This window comes from Doryrhamphus excisus, chromosome 4 (genome assembly GCF_030265055.1).
Source record: "Doryrhamphus excisus isolate RoL2022-K1 chromosome 4, RoL_Dexc_1.0, whole genome shotgun sequence".
Lineage (NCBI taxonomy): Eukaryota > Metazoa > Chordata > Actinopteri > Syngnathiformes > Syngnathidae > Doryrhamphus > Doryrhamphus excisus.
Window position 1 is genome coordinate 22,829,209 of NC_080469.1, and position 16,183 is coordinate 22,845,391.

General features: G+C 36.5%; 1 protein-coding gene across 2 annotated transcripts in view; it reads left to right on the plus strand.

The window, feature by feature from the left end:
* Nucleotides 1-16,183, plus strand: part of ccser1 (coiled-coil serine-rich protein 1) — a 154,440-nt gene that overhangs the window by 52,922 nt on the left and 85,335 nt on the right. For both annotated transcript variants that reach the window (XM_058070765.1, XM_058070764.1), the window contains exons 8-9: nt 6,639-6,716; nt 15,783-15,860. In XM_058070765.1, the coding sequence (XP_057926748.1) occupies nt 6,639-6,716; nt 15,783-15,860 (156 nt within the window). The remainder of the gene's footprint in view (nt 1-6,638; nt 6,717-15,782; nt 15,861-16,183) is intronic.

Here is a 16,183-nt window from a genome sequence, read left to right on the forward strand (position 1 = left end):
ATTTTTTAGCCATTTTCATAACTAGACATTTAAAGACGTAGCACTATCATGCTTGTTGTTAGCTTTGGAGCCTGCATGCTAACAACTTGCTTTTGTTTCTTCATTCATTTTCTACCGCTTTTTCCTCAAGAGGGTTGTGGGCGTGCTGGAGCCTATCCCAGCTGTCAATGTTAGCATTGCTAGCATGTTAACATTGTCATTGTAGCATTTTTAGCCATTTTCATAAGCAGACATTTAAAGGCGTAGCACTATCATGCCTGTTGTTCATGCCTGTTGTTAGCATGCTAATTTTGGCACTTAGCATGCTAACATTGTCATAGTAGCATTTTCAGCCATTTTCATACGTAGACATTTAAAGACGTAGCACTATCATGCCTGTTGTTAGCATGCTAATTTTGTCACTTAGCATGATAACATTGTCATAGTAGCATTTTTAGCCATTTTCATAACTAGACATTTAATGACGTAGCACTATCATGCCTGTTGTTAGCATGCTAATTTTGGCACTTAGCATGCTAACATTGTCATAGTAGCATTTTTAGCCATTTTCATGAGTAGACATTTAAAGACGTAGCACTATCATGCCTGTTGTTAGCATGCTAATTTTGGCACTTAGCATGCTAACATTGTCATAGTAGCATTTTTAACCGTTTTCATAAGTAGACATTTAAAGACGTAGCACTATCATGCCTGTTGTTAGCATGCTAATTTTTTGGCACTTAACATGCTAACATTGTCATAGTAGCATTTTTAGCCATTTTCATGAGTAGACATTTAAAGACGTAACACTATCATGCCTGTTGTTAGCATGCTAATTTTGGCACTTAGCATGCTAACATTGTCATAGTAGCATTTTTAGCCATTTTCATAAGTAGACATTTAAAGACATTTTTTGGTTACATTTCATTCATTCATTCATTTTCTACCGCTTTTTCCTCACGAGGGTCGTGGGGTGCTGGAGCATATCCCATGTCTTCGCGCGAGAGGCGGGGTACACCCTGGACTGGTGGCCAGCCAATCACAGGGCACATATAGACAAACAACCATTCACACTCACATTCATACCTATGGACAATTTGGAGTCGCTAATTAACCTAGCATGTTTTTGGAATGTGGGAGGAAACCATGCAATGCACGGCGAGAACGTGCAAACTCCACACAGAGATGGCCGAGGGTGGAATTGAACCGGTGTCTCCCAGCTGTGAGGCTGCCTCAAAGAAATATATGCTTTAAATTTTCTTTATTTTTTTGTTAAATTTTGTTTATGGTAAAAATGCTAACACTCCCTAATACCTTTGTGATGTTTACATGCAACAAGACATTTAGACATGGCGACGTGTAGGAGAAGCTTCAATTTGTCTCCCTAAGAGCATCCATTAGCGTTGTGTCATCAAAAACAGGTGACTGGCCTGCACCAAATATAAATTTAATACGCACGCTCACAAAAATAGGAATAAAAGCCTGACCACCCCCCCCCCTCGCCACACTAGAACTATTAGCGCCTCTAAACTGAGATCAAAGCCTACCGAGAAGACCTTTCCATGAATTACTGTCTGCGTGCCCCCCCCCCCCCCCCCCCCCCCCCTTGTTGTTTACTCCCAGGACTTCTGCGGTGATATGAAAATGATAAAACGATAATTAGTAGTGAAAGAGAGCGGAGCATGAATATAAAACACTACATCGCCCCTCTTTTGCTTTCTTCTTTTGTTGTGTCATCCGCGTCCAAATCCGGTTAGCTTCCATTTTTTTTTACTCGCCAGGGCCGCTACTTCGCCGCTTTATTTTCTTGACCTTTCCCCCCCCCACCACCCACCCACTCAGCGCCCGTTCTTCTCTTGTTTATGTTAAGTGGTGCCATTTGTAAGAATAAAACACAAAAACGGGTCGTATTAGTCTTAAAAGAAAAACAGTAGGAGGTGACTCACGACAACAGATCGCTTTTTTATTTTAGCATGGAGTGCGTACTACCACGTATGACGAGGATCCTTAGTCACTACCCAACAGAAAAACACGCCTACAATCCTCGCCAAAAGTTTTGAGAATGACAAATATTATTTTTCACAAAGCCTTCTATTTAAGTTTTTGTGATGCAATGCGCATATAAATTGCATGCATAATACATGTCATAAAGACTAATGGCAATTAACAAGTCCATTGTTGTCATTAAAATGAACTCAATCCCCCCCCAAAAAAACATTTCCACTGCATTTCAGCCCTGCCACAAAAAGGACCAGCAGAGAGAACACAAATGTGAAAAAAGACTGCTCCTAAAACAACCATTTAAAGATCATTAAGAATGATAAAAATTATTTTTCTGCACAAAATATGATGAAAAATAAATAAACAAATCAATAATAAAGAAAATTCAGTAATATATCAGTAATAAATAAATATAATAATTATAATAAAACGGCAAATAATAAAAATTTAAGAAACCACATATAGTTGGTGGGTAGACAAATTATTTTTTTCAGATTAAAATGAACAAAGCATTATTAGAGCCCTGTAGACATGACAAAACACGACTATAGTCACATTTATACTCTTTTTATTTACAACATATTGCGCAACTGCAGGGTCTTGAGACACATGCTAACTCGCAAACTAGAGCGCTAGCGACCTAAACGGTAGCCTTCAAGGTATTATCTTTAAACTTAAATAGCCAAAAACTTACCACTTCCACACGGATAGGGAGGATAACTATTAACAGTTATTTAACCTTTAACATGAACATTAATCAAACGTAATAATTTTTTCTGGGTACATGATACCATACAGCATACATATCAAACATTAAACTTTCATATCAAGGCGGGGGCCTCAAACTAGTGTCATGTGGCCCGCAGGCCGCATGTTTGAGACCCCTGCACTAAAGTATTGCGAGTGAATAAGTGAATTTCCGCAATGTATGATTCAATATTTTCATATAGCCAAAAACTTACCACTTCCGCACGGATAGGGAGGATAACTATTAACAGTTATTTAACCTTTAACATGAACATTAATCAAACGTAATATTTTTTTCTGGGTACATGATACCATACAGCATACGTACATATCAAACATTAAACTTTCATATCAAGGCGGGGGCCTCAAACTAGTGTCCTACGGGCCACATTTGGCCCGCAGGCTGCGTGTTTGAGACCCCTGCACTACAGTATTGCGAGACCGAGGAGACTTACAGTGGTCCCTCGTTTATCGCGGTAAAATGACCCCAAAACCCGACTGTGATAAGTGACTTTCCGCTATGTATGATTCAATATTTTCATATAGCCAAAAACGTACCACTTCCACACGGATAGGGAGGATAACTATTAACAGTTATTTAACCTTTAACATGAACATTAATCAAACGTAATAATTTTTTCTGGGTACATGATGCCATACAGCATCCATATCAAACATTAAACTTTCATATCAAGGCGGGGGCCTCAAACGAGTGTCCTGCGGACCACATTTGGCCCGCGGGCCACGTGTTTGAGACCCCTGGTTTATAGTGTGTGTCAGTTTTGAGTTAGGTTTGTGTTAACGGTATTTTTCTATTACATTTCATAGGTTAGTCAGGTCAAATGCGGTCATGTTTCATATCTTCATATGGCCTCTATTTGTCAAACATGGACTTTTGGTTACCTATAGGGGCCCCCACCCCCGCCTGTCTGCTCCCCAGCATTTAATTCAGTTGGTTGCCCCGGAAGAACATTTCTAAAACGCCGTGATCCATGCGTTGCTTGATTGGTGCCTAATACAACCAATCCCCATTCGTCACTGTCAGCTGTGGATCCAAGCATAACGACAGTCCGATGGTGCTATTTGGTTACAGCATACTCTCACAGTCTTGGGGGCGTCTGCTTCTATCCATCCCACTGACTCCTAACCTCCCCCGAGGGGAGCTGCTTGACTGGTGGAGACAACTCTTTCTGGCTTCTTCTTCTTCTTCCGCCAAAACATTTTCATCATTGTCAATTTAGCATGCGCGGTGCATCAGTGTACTGCAAACAGTCGTTATTTGATGCACTAAAGCAGGGGTCTCAAACACGCAGTTTGAGGCCCCCGCCTTGATATGAAAGTTTAATGTTAGTGCGGCCCGCGCAAGTTTGATATGGATGCTGTATGGTATCATGTACCCAGAAAAAATTATTACGTTTGATTCATGTTCATGTTAAAGGTTAAATAACTGTTAATAGTTATCCTCCCTATCCGTGTGGAAGTGGTAAGTTTTTGACTATATGGAAATATTGAATCATACATTGCGGAAATTCACTTATCACAGTCGGGTTTGGGGTCATTTTACCGCGATAAACGAGGGACCACTGTAAGTCCCCTCGGTCTCTCAATACTGTAGTGCAGGGGTCTCAAACACGCGGCCCGCGGGCCAAATGTGGCCCACAGGACACTAGTTTGAGGCCCCCGCCTTGATATGAAAGTTTAATGTTTGATATGGATGCTGTATGGTATCATGTACCCAGAAGAAATTATTACGTTTGATTAATGTTCATGTTAAAGGTTAAATAACTGTTAATAGTTATCCTCACGATCCGTGTGGAAGTGGTAAGTTTTTGGCTATTTAAGTTTAAAGGAAATAACTTTTTTTTTTTTTTTTTTAAACCTGATGCGGCCCAGCCTTGCCCAGACCCTAGCTCTAGTGGCCCCCAGGTAAATTGAGTTTGAGACCCCCGTACTAAAGCAATCTTGCTGTTTTGTTAAGTCAATCATCTTTAAATGAACACTCCTTTACATGTGAATGTAATTAAAGGGGCGTGTCCCACGACAAAAACCTGTTTTTTTTTACATTTTTTTGCCTCAGGGTAGTGCAAGTCATTACATTTTAGCTCTCAGACAGTTACCCAATCCCTTCCATTCCGCACTTTTTTTTTACCTGAACCGCATGTAATTGTCGGGAGATTCTTGCTATATAAAGCCTAAGGGACCCAAGTGACCTTAAAGCCAATGTTGTTTGTGTTTTGAAAAGGCCGAAAGATAGACGGAAGACAGCGCGCCTTGTCTCCCTCCATGAGGACAGGCATTGATCACCGGTGGCACATTTAGGACCACATCACGCCTATAATACTGGGAGTTATTGCCTTTTTTTAAAAGGTCAGCATACCTAATAAAGCAGTGAGTTTATGCGTTTCCAAGAATTGACGTGTCTCATAGGTACCTTTTCTAAAAGGTGGATGTTGCCAAAATATTTCAAGTTATAAGAGATGGATCTTTGACGGCTTCTTTTCTTGGAAGGCCTCGCTTGAACTGAACTGATGTGAACTTAAAGGAAATGAGGCTTATCTCTTCCCGACCGTGGAAGGTGAGATATGGAAAAGGGCATTTTAATCCAGGGGGGTCCCGGGGGCCTTTCGTGGCCTGCAGCTTTTTTTTTTTTTTTTTACTGGCCCTCCGCCCATTCTCAAAACAAGAATTATATTTACAAGTAAAAATATTAAGAGAAAAAAAGTTATTTTACAAGAGTAATGTTGCAATATTATGAGGAAAGGTAACATCATTTTAGTAGCATGAATTAAAATTAAAATTAAAATTAAAATTAAAATTAAAATTAAAATTAAAATTAAAATTAAAATTAAAATTAAAATTAAAATTAAAATTAAAATTAAAATTAAAATTAAAAAATTTAAATTAATAAATGTAAATTTAAATTAATAAATTAACATTAAAATTAATACATTAACATTAATAAATTAAAATTAAAATTAAAATTAAAATTAAAATTAAAATTAAAATTAAAATTAAAATTAAAATTAAAATTAAAAAAATAAAATTAAAATTAAAATTAATAAATTAAAATTAATAAATTAAAATTAATAAATTAAAATTATTAAGAATTAAAATTAGAATTTAAATTAATTTAAAACATTAAAACAAAAAGACCAAAAAAACTAACGCTGTAATATTATGAACAAAAATGAAAATGAAAATAAATGTAATTTAATTTAATTTAAAATATTAAAGCAAAAAGACAAAAAAAAACTAACTAAAAAAATTTGTATTAAAATTAAAATTAAAATTAAAATTAAAATTAAAATTAAAATTAAAATTAAAATTAAAATTAAAATTAAAATTAAAATTAAAATTAAAATTAAAATTAAAATTAAAATTAAAATTAAAATTAAAATTAAAATTAAAATTAAAATTAAAATTAAAATTAAAATATTAAAGCAAAAAGACCAAAAAAACTAATGGTGTAATATTATGAATAACAAACAAAACAAAAAAATTGCAATTTCTTTGAAAATGTGTTTGCAGAAAAATTCCAATGTTACGACAATAAAGTCAAAATATTTGTGGAATAAAGTCGTAATTACAAACTAACATCTATATCACAAACTAAGATGCAATTTTTTTATTGACATGTGACTGTTGGCGGAAGTTACGATCTAAATACAATTCATCCATCCGTGCATCTTCTACCGCCTATCTGAGGTCGGGTCGTCCAGCTCCGACCAGTCGCATGGGCCCTGAACACCTCTTCAGGGAGTCATCCGGGGGGGGCATCTGGAGGCCTACTGTGCTATTTACATTAAAAATACACATTAATCTTGCATCTTAATGAGTTTGACTGCCTTAAACTAACAGCATTGCGATGTGTTTTTGGATTATGTCTGACTATGCAACATCTTATTTTACAGAGCACAGAGACAAGTCCTGCCAGCAGTCTTCAGTCTCTACCCATAAGCCCTTGCAGTGAGAAGTCCCTCCCATTTAAGGTAACCCATGACTCGATACTCATTGAACATATGAACACAAACATATCGATGAAGCATTGTTCTCCCCATAGACTACTAGTGTAAATACAGTGGAAACGCCACTCTTTTGCTTTTTGTTAGCATGCATCACAAAAAGCCAAAGAAAAAGCAAAATGCACCGATGGAGCCCCAGAGCATTCCTTTGTTATTTAAAAAAAAATGTTGAGTTGTGGATTCCTATAGATCAGCTACACACTCTCTACATCTTCCAGAATCTGCACCTATTCCAGCTGTATTTCCTTCGATTTGTGCCACCTGCCAAAACGTTAAAAACTTATTTAACCTATTCCACCCATGGCCCGCCTCTGGGCACGGCCACAACGCAGTGATTGGTCACACTCCAAACTACTTCCTGACTACTGAGAACAACACATTTTACTAGACGCTCAGGAGCTACTGGCTGGAGACCCCTGACTTACCATGTACTAACTCAAGGCAACCAACCTCACCTGCCCCAGGAGGAGAACTCATTGTCAGACACACTTTGTCAGAAACACCGGTGGTGCCATGGAGCTCAGGAGAACCAGGATGCGAGGGCGCTTTATTCACCTCGCCTGCCCGAGGATGAGCACTCATTGTCAGACACACTTTGTCAGAAGCACTGCTGGTGCCATGGAGCTCAGGAGAACCAGAACGCAAGGGCGCTTAATTCACCTCGCCTGCCCAAGGAGGAGCACTCATTGTCGGACACACTTTGTCAGAAGCACTGCTGGTGCCATGGAGCTCAGGAGAACCGGGACGCAAGGGCGCTTCATTCACTTCGCCTGCCCGAGGAGGAGCACTCATTGTCGGACACATTGCCATAGATGCAGAGATAAACCGTATCCTCCACTCAGCGTCGGCGCTGTTGGGCAAATTTAAGCGTGTGTCACCAGTATATTTTCAAACCTCACCCTTAATGACCCATGACTGCTTTTTATGTTTAGTTTAACACAATCTGCCTCACTCAGTTGGCGTTCCATGGGAATAGGAACCAGGGAATTTGCAAAACAAATGAGCTAGTCACAGAATGTGATCAGCTGGACTTAAAAAAAAAAAAAAAGAACCCCCCCCAGCAATTACCAATTAGTTTCACACAGTTTCACAGAGCAATTGTATGTGCTGCCCTCTTTACTGACCCACATGGAGGCTCGGTGGCTGAAATTTAGGCTGCAACACAGCTTGAAGACTCACGTGCGAACCACTCACATGGAGCGGCGTATGCACGTAGGACAGGAAGCTGATTTTAAAAAAAAAGTTACACGCAGTGAGAGCTAATTATCGAATGTATGTTGGGACAAAAGTATGACATTAGAGGCTTTGCACGTGATTTTATGATGATGTCACTTTATAGCTAGAAATTACAATGATGGAGTTTGCACAAGTGCAAAACAGATTGGTGGTGCTGTTGTAATCCTTGATTGGCAGACCAAACTTTGAAAGGCGGGACATGTTGACTGAGATCGTTAGATGCTTTTTGGATGTTGTTGGATGCTTTTTGTGTGTCTCAGGGAAGAAGTACATTTGAAACACTTATATGCTAGGACTACGTTAAAAAGCCAAAGCATTTCAGTATGTGGAATCAAACTATGGAATGTATTGAGTAAGACCCTCAAACAATGCGCAACGATGAGCCAATTCAAGAAAAAAAAAAAATAATAAAAAATAAAATTTAAAATTTAAAATTTAAAATTTAAAATTTAAAATTTAAAATTTAAAATTTAAAATTTAAAATTTAAAATTTAATAAATTAAAAAAATAAAAAATTTAAAATTAAAAAATTTAAAATTAAAAAATTTAAAATTAAAAAAATTAAAATTAAAAAAATTAAATTAAAAAAAAATTAAATTAAAAAAATTTAATTTAAAAAAATTAAATTTAAAAAAATTCAAATTTAAAAAAAATTCAAATTTAAAAAAAATAAATTTTAAAAAATTAAAAATTAAAACTATATTAGGAAAGCAGGAAGTGAACAAATACACAACGATGAGCCAATTCAAGAAACAATACAAGCACTTGATGTTTGCTAAATACAAGGATGAAGAGTCTTGAACCAGTCACGATGTGCTATATATATCACTATATTGACACTTACTATGGTACCCATTATGTCATTGGATGCTCATATCACATCGTACTTCGGTACGTGGTGCAGTATTAAAAAAAAAAACCCAACAACCTTAAACTGTATTATGGAAAGCAGGAAGTGAACAAATGTAACAGTTACTGATTGTAAAAGTACCAGATGGAGGGGTAGGATTTAATAAGCTTTGCTTCTTCCTACTCCTTTTGGACATGTGGAACTGGGAACTGATTATGGGATGCATTCAATTGTAATCTGATGCATGTTTAAATGAAATTTAACCATTACCATTACCAAAAGTTAAAACAAGAGGACATCTGGTAGGGGGTGAAACCTGATGTGGCCCAGTCTCACCCAGACCCTAGCTCCAGTGGCCCCTAGGTAAATTGAGTTTGAGACCCCTGCCTTAAGTTGTGTACCAAATTTAGCAAGTTACAGTAAATTTCAGTCAATCCGACGTATTGGGTTTATTAACCGCGTTCCGAAAAATAAGAGCACGGGCAACACTGCAGGGGTGCATGTTCTGATAAATTGTCACCCTTTTGTGAAGAGAGTTAGCTTGCATAAACGCACCGATTTATAAGCCACGGTTTTAAAATTGTCTTTAAAATTGGATGTTAATTTATTTTTTTTAAACAGTGAAAAAGCTGACTTTTATGTTTTTCCTGCTTGGAGTATGGAGCTGGTTGGACTGAATCGTGTCCAATTACAGAGCGGCTAAAATATCCGGCGTGCCTTGTGGGGGGGGGGGGTGCCACAAGGTGTGGGAAGATTTGTCAGCAGTAAGTCTGATGGATTGAGGATGAGCATCCGTGACAAAAGAGTCGGCGATGCCGAGAACAGGACATTGTTTTAAATGACTCGGACAGATTGACTCGGTCCGGGATGACGGCGATGGAATGAACGAGTGGTTAAAATAAGGAGGAACGTAAGGAGGACGAACGGCATCAGAGAAGGAGAAGGGGGAGGGCAAAAAGGATGGATTGAAAGATGGGCCGAGATGAACAGAATCTGTCCTGGCACTCTAGAAAACGTCTTTGACGGAGTAAAAATAATCTCTTCAAGCCACCTGAGAGAGGCTGCAGTGTCACACGGCGTCCCACTTCATTTTTTTTTTTTTCTGTCCTAGTTACAACGTTTTAGAGCATTTTAAGACTGGTCTCTTATTTTATACGCGGTGCATTCAGAGGACCCTTCTAGGACAGCCACAATGAATTGACGTGTGTGTGTGTGTGTGTGTGTGTGTGTGTTCACCTTTTGTTTCAAGGGAACGTCTTTTTATAGAGAGGCATTCATCATGGTGTCAGATGCTGCAAAATTAGAAATTAATAATGTATCATAGACATAAAATGCACAGTTTTAAAGACGCACACATATGCAAAAGAGGCTTTCCACAATGGCACATCTTGTTACATACACTGTATGCAAATTAGGAGGACTTGTACCGGACTGAACCAAATATAAGATGACCAGTTCATGGAAACATGCATTTTTTTTATTACAAACAGTGCGTATAAAATTACTAGTTAAACAGTTATTCTCGGCTGCACGGTGGTCGAGTGGTTAGCACGCAGACCTCACAGGTAGGAGTTTGCATGTTTTCCCCGTGCATGCGTGGGTTTTCTCTGGTTTCCTCCCACATTCCAAAAACATGCTAGGTTAATAATAATAATAATAATAATAATAATAATTTTATTTATTATTATTATTATTATTATTATTATTATTATTATTATTATTATTATTATTATTATTATTATTATTATTATTATTATTATTATTATTATTATTATTATTATTATTATTATTATTATTATTATTATTATTATTATCATCCTCCTCCCATATTCCAAAAACATGCTAGGTTAATAATAATAATAAAAATAATATTATATTAATAATAATACAATTTTATTTTTTTATTTGTTATTATTTTTATATTAATATTATTATGATAATAAATATTATTATTCATTCATTCATTTTCTACCGCTTTTTCCTCACGAGGGTCGCAGGAATATTATTATTGTTATTATGATGATGATGATGATGATGATTATTATCATTATTATTATTATTATTATTATTATTATTATTATTATCATCCTCCTCCCATATTCCAAAAACATGCTAGGTTAATAATAATAATAATAAAAATAATATTATATTAATAATAATACAATTTTATTTTTTATTTGTTATTATTTTTATATTAATATTATTATGATAATAAATATTATTATTCATTCATTCATTTTCTACCGCTTTTTCCTCACGAGGGTCGCAGGAATATTATTATTGTTATTATGATGATGATGATGATTATTATCATTATTATTATTATTTTATTATTATTATTATTAACCTAGCATGTTTTGGATAATAATAATAATAATAATAATAATAATAATAATAATAATAATAATAATAATAATATTTTTTATTATTAACATTTATTAATAATAATATAATAATAATGGATTAATAATAATAATTATGATTATTATTAATCCAAGTTATTTCCCTTAAACTTAAAAAAGCCAAAAACTTACCACTTCCACACGGATAGGGAGGATAACTATTAACTATTAATTTTTCTGGGTACATGATCAAACTTGCGCGGGTCGCACTAACATTAAACTTTCATATCAAGGCGGGGGGCCTCAAACTAGTGTCCTGCGGGCCACATTTTGGCGCGCCGGCCACGTGTTTGAGACCCCTGTCTTAAACATAGCATCGTAAATCGTAAATTTTTCTCCTGACCCCAACTGTAAGAAGTCTTTTTTCAGACTTTTTTTTTTACGGATAAAGATACCGTCTTATATCCGGGTCAGTACTCTTATTTGTGTTTTGACTCATGATGTCTCTTTTTATCTTTTTTTTTTCTTTGATATGAGTTGGTGGGATGGAAAGAAACCCATAATAATGAAATGTGAAAAGGCTTTTTGCATCTCAATTATTCATTACGCCTTCAGTTTTGGACCGAGGAAAGACTTGATAGTTAGAGACTGTAAAAAAAAAAAAAAATTCAAGTGTGTCTTCCTTTTTTTTTTTTTGATTTGTTTAGCCTTGAACGACAACATGAGTCGGCATTTCTGACAATTTAATAGGTTGGCCAGCTCTATTTTGATCTATCGTGATTGGTCATCGTGTTTGGAGGTTTTTGCATATATTCCTGTAAAAAGATAAATGGTATAACACATTAAAAGGAAGCGCAGACTGAATAATACATTATAATACTATTATAAACCATTTTTAACCGCCATTGTCCTGGACTTTGTACCTGGAAAAAAGGGAATTTAACAAATGGAATAATTTCTGCTAACCCAAGGAATGTAATTCATCTCCACCGCCTCTTCAGCCCGGCGGCTGATTGCCCGGCATGGAGAGGCCTCGACCGCGGCACAAAAATCACATTAAGTGGATGCACTCCGGTGATCCTGATCAGATTTCCCCCACCTTCCCCCCCTCCCCTGCTGAGGCTGTTCCAATCACATTATTTTAGATTCTCCTGCTCCGCTTTACCGCCGCAAAAATGTTTGAAACCCCCACCTGATGGGCGAGGTAAATCACATGTCTGCGCCTCTTTGCACAAACCAAACAAAAGGTCTGATATTGCTGTTATTGTATCCCACCTGGCAACCTGGGCAGAACAACCATTACATTCGCCTTGTTTTGTTCCCGTTTTATTTGGACTCTGCTAAAATTGTTTGTGTTAGGAGCAGCAGGCTACCTCAGATGTCAACATGGGCCAAAAATGGGTTTCCCACCACCTTATTTTTTTTTATAACTTCTTCCACTACCTCCACCATATTTTACCGTTGTGTATGATTGGTACCGTAATACCGTTGGTATTACCAACTCGGGTCCCACTTGAAAATCTAAAAAATGTCCTCGGCCCACCTTTGTCCTATAAACAGTACATAGACAAAATGCTGCGTTCTCAGAGCACTTAACTTAATAATAATAATATTTTTATAATTGTTATTTGTATATATAATAATAATAATAATAATAATAATAATAATAAATTTTATTAATTTTATTAATTTATAAGAATACTATTATTATTATTACTATATTACAGTACATGGATGAAATAATAATAATAACAATAATAATAATATTTATTTATTTATTACTTTTATTAATTTATAATAATAATATTATTATATTACAATACATAGACAAAATGCTGTGTTCTCAGAGCACTTAACTTGATAATAATAATATTTTTATTATAATAATTTTTATTACTATATTATTATTCTTATTATTCTATTTGTACATATAATAATAATAATAATAATATATTATTTATTTATTATTATTATTATTATTATTATTATTATTATTATTATTATTATTATTATTATTATTATTATTATTATGTCTATGTACTGTAATATAGTATTAATAATAATAATAATAATAATAATAATAATAATAATAATAATAATAATTATTATTATTATTATTATTTATGTACTAATTTTATTAATTATAGTAATTTATTATTATAATATTAGTAATTATTATTATATTACAGTACATAGACAAAATGCTGCATTCTCAGAGCACTTAACTTAATAATAATATTTTTATTATTATAATAATTTTTATAATTATTTTTTAATAATTTTTATTTGTATATAATAATAATAATAATAATAATAATAATAATATTTACAAATAAAAATTATAAAAATATTATTATTATTAAGTTAAGTGCTCTGAGAACGCAGTATTTCGTCTATGTACTGTTTATAGGACAAAGGTGGGCCGTGGACATTTTTTAGATTTTCAAGTGGGCCCTGAGTTTGTGATCCAGCACAACATAATGTTCTAATGGAATAGAAATGTGTTTAGTAAGTGCACATTGCTGGTGTAATTCAGTTTTTCCAGGAAATAATCTTTAACTACGAGACAAACAAGAAAAAAATATCGCCTTGTTAACAGTATCGTTATATATCGTATCGTGATACGTATCGTATCACCAGATTCCTACGAATACGCACCCCTACATGTAAATGATTATATTTATATTATATTAAGACTTGTATTGAGGAAAAAGTGTAACCTCTGTCAGGGTAATTAGAGGGCAATGTTGAAGATATACAGCATGTTTCACTTTAGTCTGCCCCTTGACTCTCTGTCCTTCAGCAAGATGGCTCCCCATGGGTTCCTCAGATACAATGATAGTCTGCCTCGGGCAATCTCTGTCTCCTCCTGCCCTCCATCTCTCATTTTGCTTTCTCCTGTTGGTAATTACTCACATTTTTCTGCCCAGGTTTTCTCTGCTTTTGGAGACGCTACTTGTCCGTCCAGCTGGTACATTTCTCTGGTATCATGTACCCAGAAAAAATTATTACGTTTGATTAATGTTCATGTTAAAGGTTAAATAACTGTTAATAGTTATCCTCCCTATCCATGTGGAAGTGGTCATTTTTTGGCTATTTAAGTTTAAAGGAAATAACTTGAAGGCTACCGTTTAGGTCGCTAGCTCTCTAGTTTGCGAGTTAGCATGTGTCTCAAGACCCTGCAGTTGCGCAATATGTTGTATCCAAGACACACAGTTATCCACTTATTACATATGCACTGGAACATAGCACTTATCCAATGTCAAAGATGGCGTCCATCACAAACAACAACGTAACATAATGCTAGGACTCCACGGGGCCAGTTGGTGCCAGTTCGCGCCAAAGATTATGTGATTGGCTCGCTGTGGTGCTGAATTATGTTCGCTCGGCATGTTGCCATTTAATTATTCGGCGCCAGAACGAGCCACTACGCGCCAATCACATAATCTTTGGCGCAAACTCGCACCAACTGGCGCCGGCCCGGTGGACTCCTAGCATCATTGCCGCAACTTGGCTCGCACCATTACGTTCCAATCGATTCCAATAGGCGCATTGTTTGCGACATTTGGTTCCACTTAGTGAACACACGAACATTTTAAACATTTTGAAATTTTCTTGCCGCCAAACTCAATTTTTGCCGCCGTTACGGGCGACCACAAGCCAGTTTGAGCCACTGCATGCCACTGGGCACCTTATTGGTGCCAACTGGCGCCGGCCCAGTAGACTCCTAGCATCATTGCCGCAACTTGGCCCACACCATTGCATTCCAATCGATCCACGATTCCACGAACATTTTAAACATTTTGACATTTTCTTGGGCCCCACGGCGGTATAGTGGTTAGCGCGCAGACCTCACAGCTAGGAGACCAGGGTTCAATTCCACTCAGTCATCTCTGTGTGGAGTTTGCATGTTCTCCCCGTGCATGCGTGGGTTTTCATGCTAGGTTAATTGAATGTGAGTGTGAATGGTTGTTTGTCTATATGTGCCCTGTGACCCTGGGCTCCAGCCCCCCCCCCCCCCCCCCCCCCGGCGATCCTTGTTAGGAAAAAGTGGTAGAAAATGAATTGAATGAATGAATGAAATTTTCTTGCCGCCAAACTCAATTTTTGCCGCCGTTCCGGGCCACCACGAGCCAGTTTGAGCCACTGCACGCCACTAGGCACCTTATTGGCGCCAACTGGCGCCCGGCCCAGTGCACTCTTAGCGTTAAAGAGTGGGACAGTGACACATTAACATTAGCAAAACTCACATACTATGTTAGCTAACATTATACTCACATTTTTCTTCTTTATTTCGAATATGAAAAATACCAAAAAACACAAACCAACCCAAATCGATACAAATAAAAATGCCAAAAATGTTCAAAAGGGATATATATTAACATGGTATCTTAGCCTATTCCAAAACGGAGAAAAACAAAATGATCAAAGCCTGTTTTAAGACGCATTACGAAGCCTCCGCTTTCATGCGGGGCTCATCAAGCAAATGAGGGAGGTGCGATTGGTAAAAACCCGTCCAGTTCCCAAACTGAACCGCTAAGACCCCCTTACAAGGTGCATTACTGCAGCCATGTGTAAAACGGTATCTTTCCTCCTTGTGTTCAGGATTGGAGCAGAGAGGAGGCGTTGTTGCAGCAGCTGAAGGAGAAAGATGAGCTGATCCTCCGACTCCAAAGTGAACTGGTACGAATCCACTTATTGCTCAACACGCACGAACCAGCCACAAGGATTTTATGGATTTGGGAGAGAAAGTCAAATATGACTTCTTCTCTTCTGGCGTGAGGCGCCATCCAATCCCAGGGCACATACGTATAGACAAACAACCATTCACACTCACATTCATACCTATGGACAATTTGGAGTCGCTGATTAACCTAGCATGTTTTTGGAATGTGGGAGGAAACTGGAGTACTCGGAGAAAACCGAGTTTAATATTTGCAATGGTAAAACCTGATCTGGCTTAAGGTATGTTGGTCATAACTAAGGATGACCGATATATTGGGCCG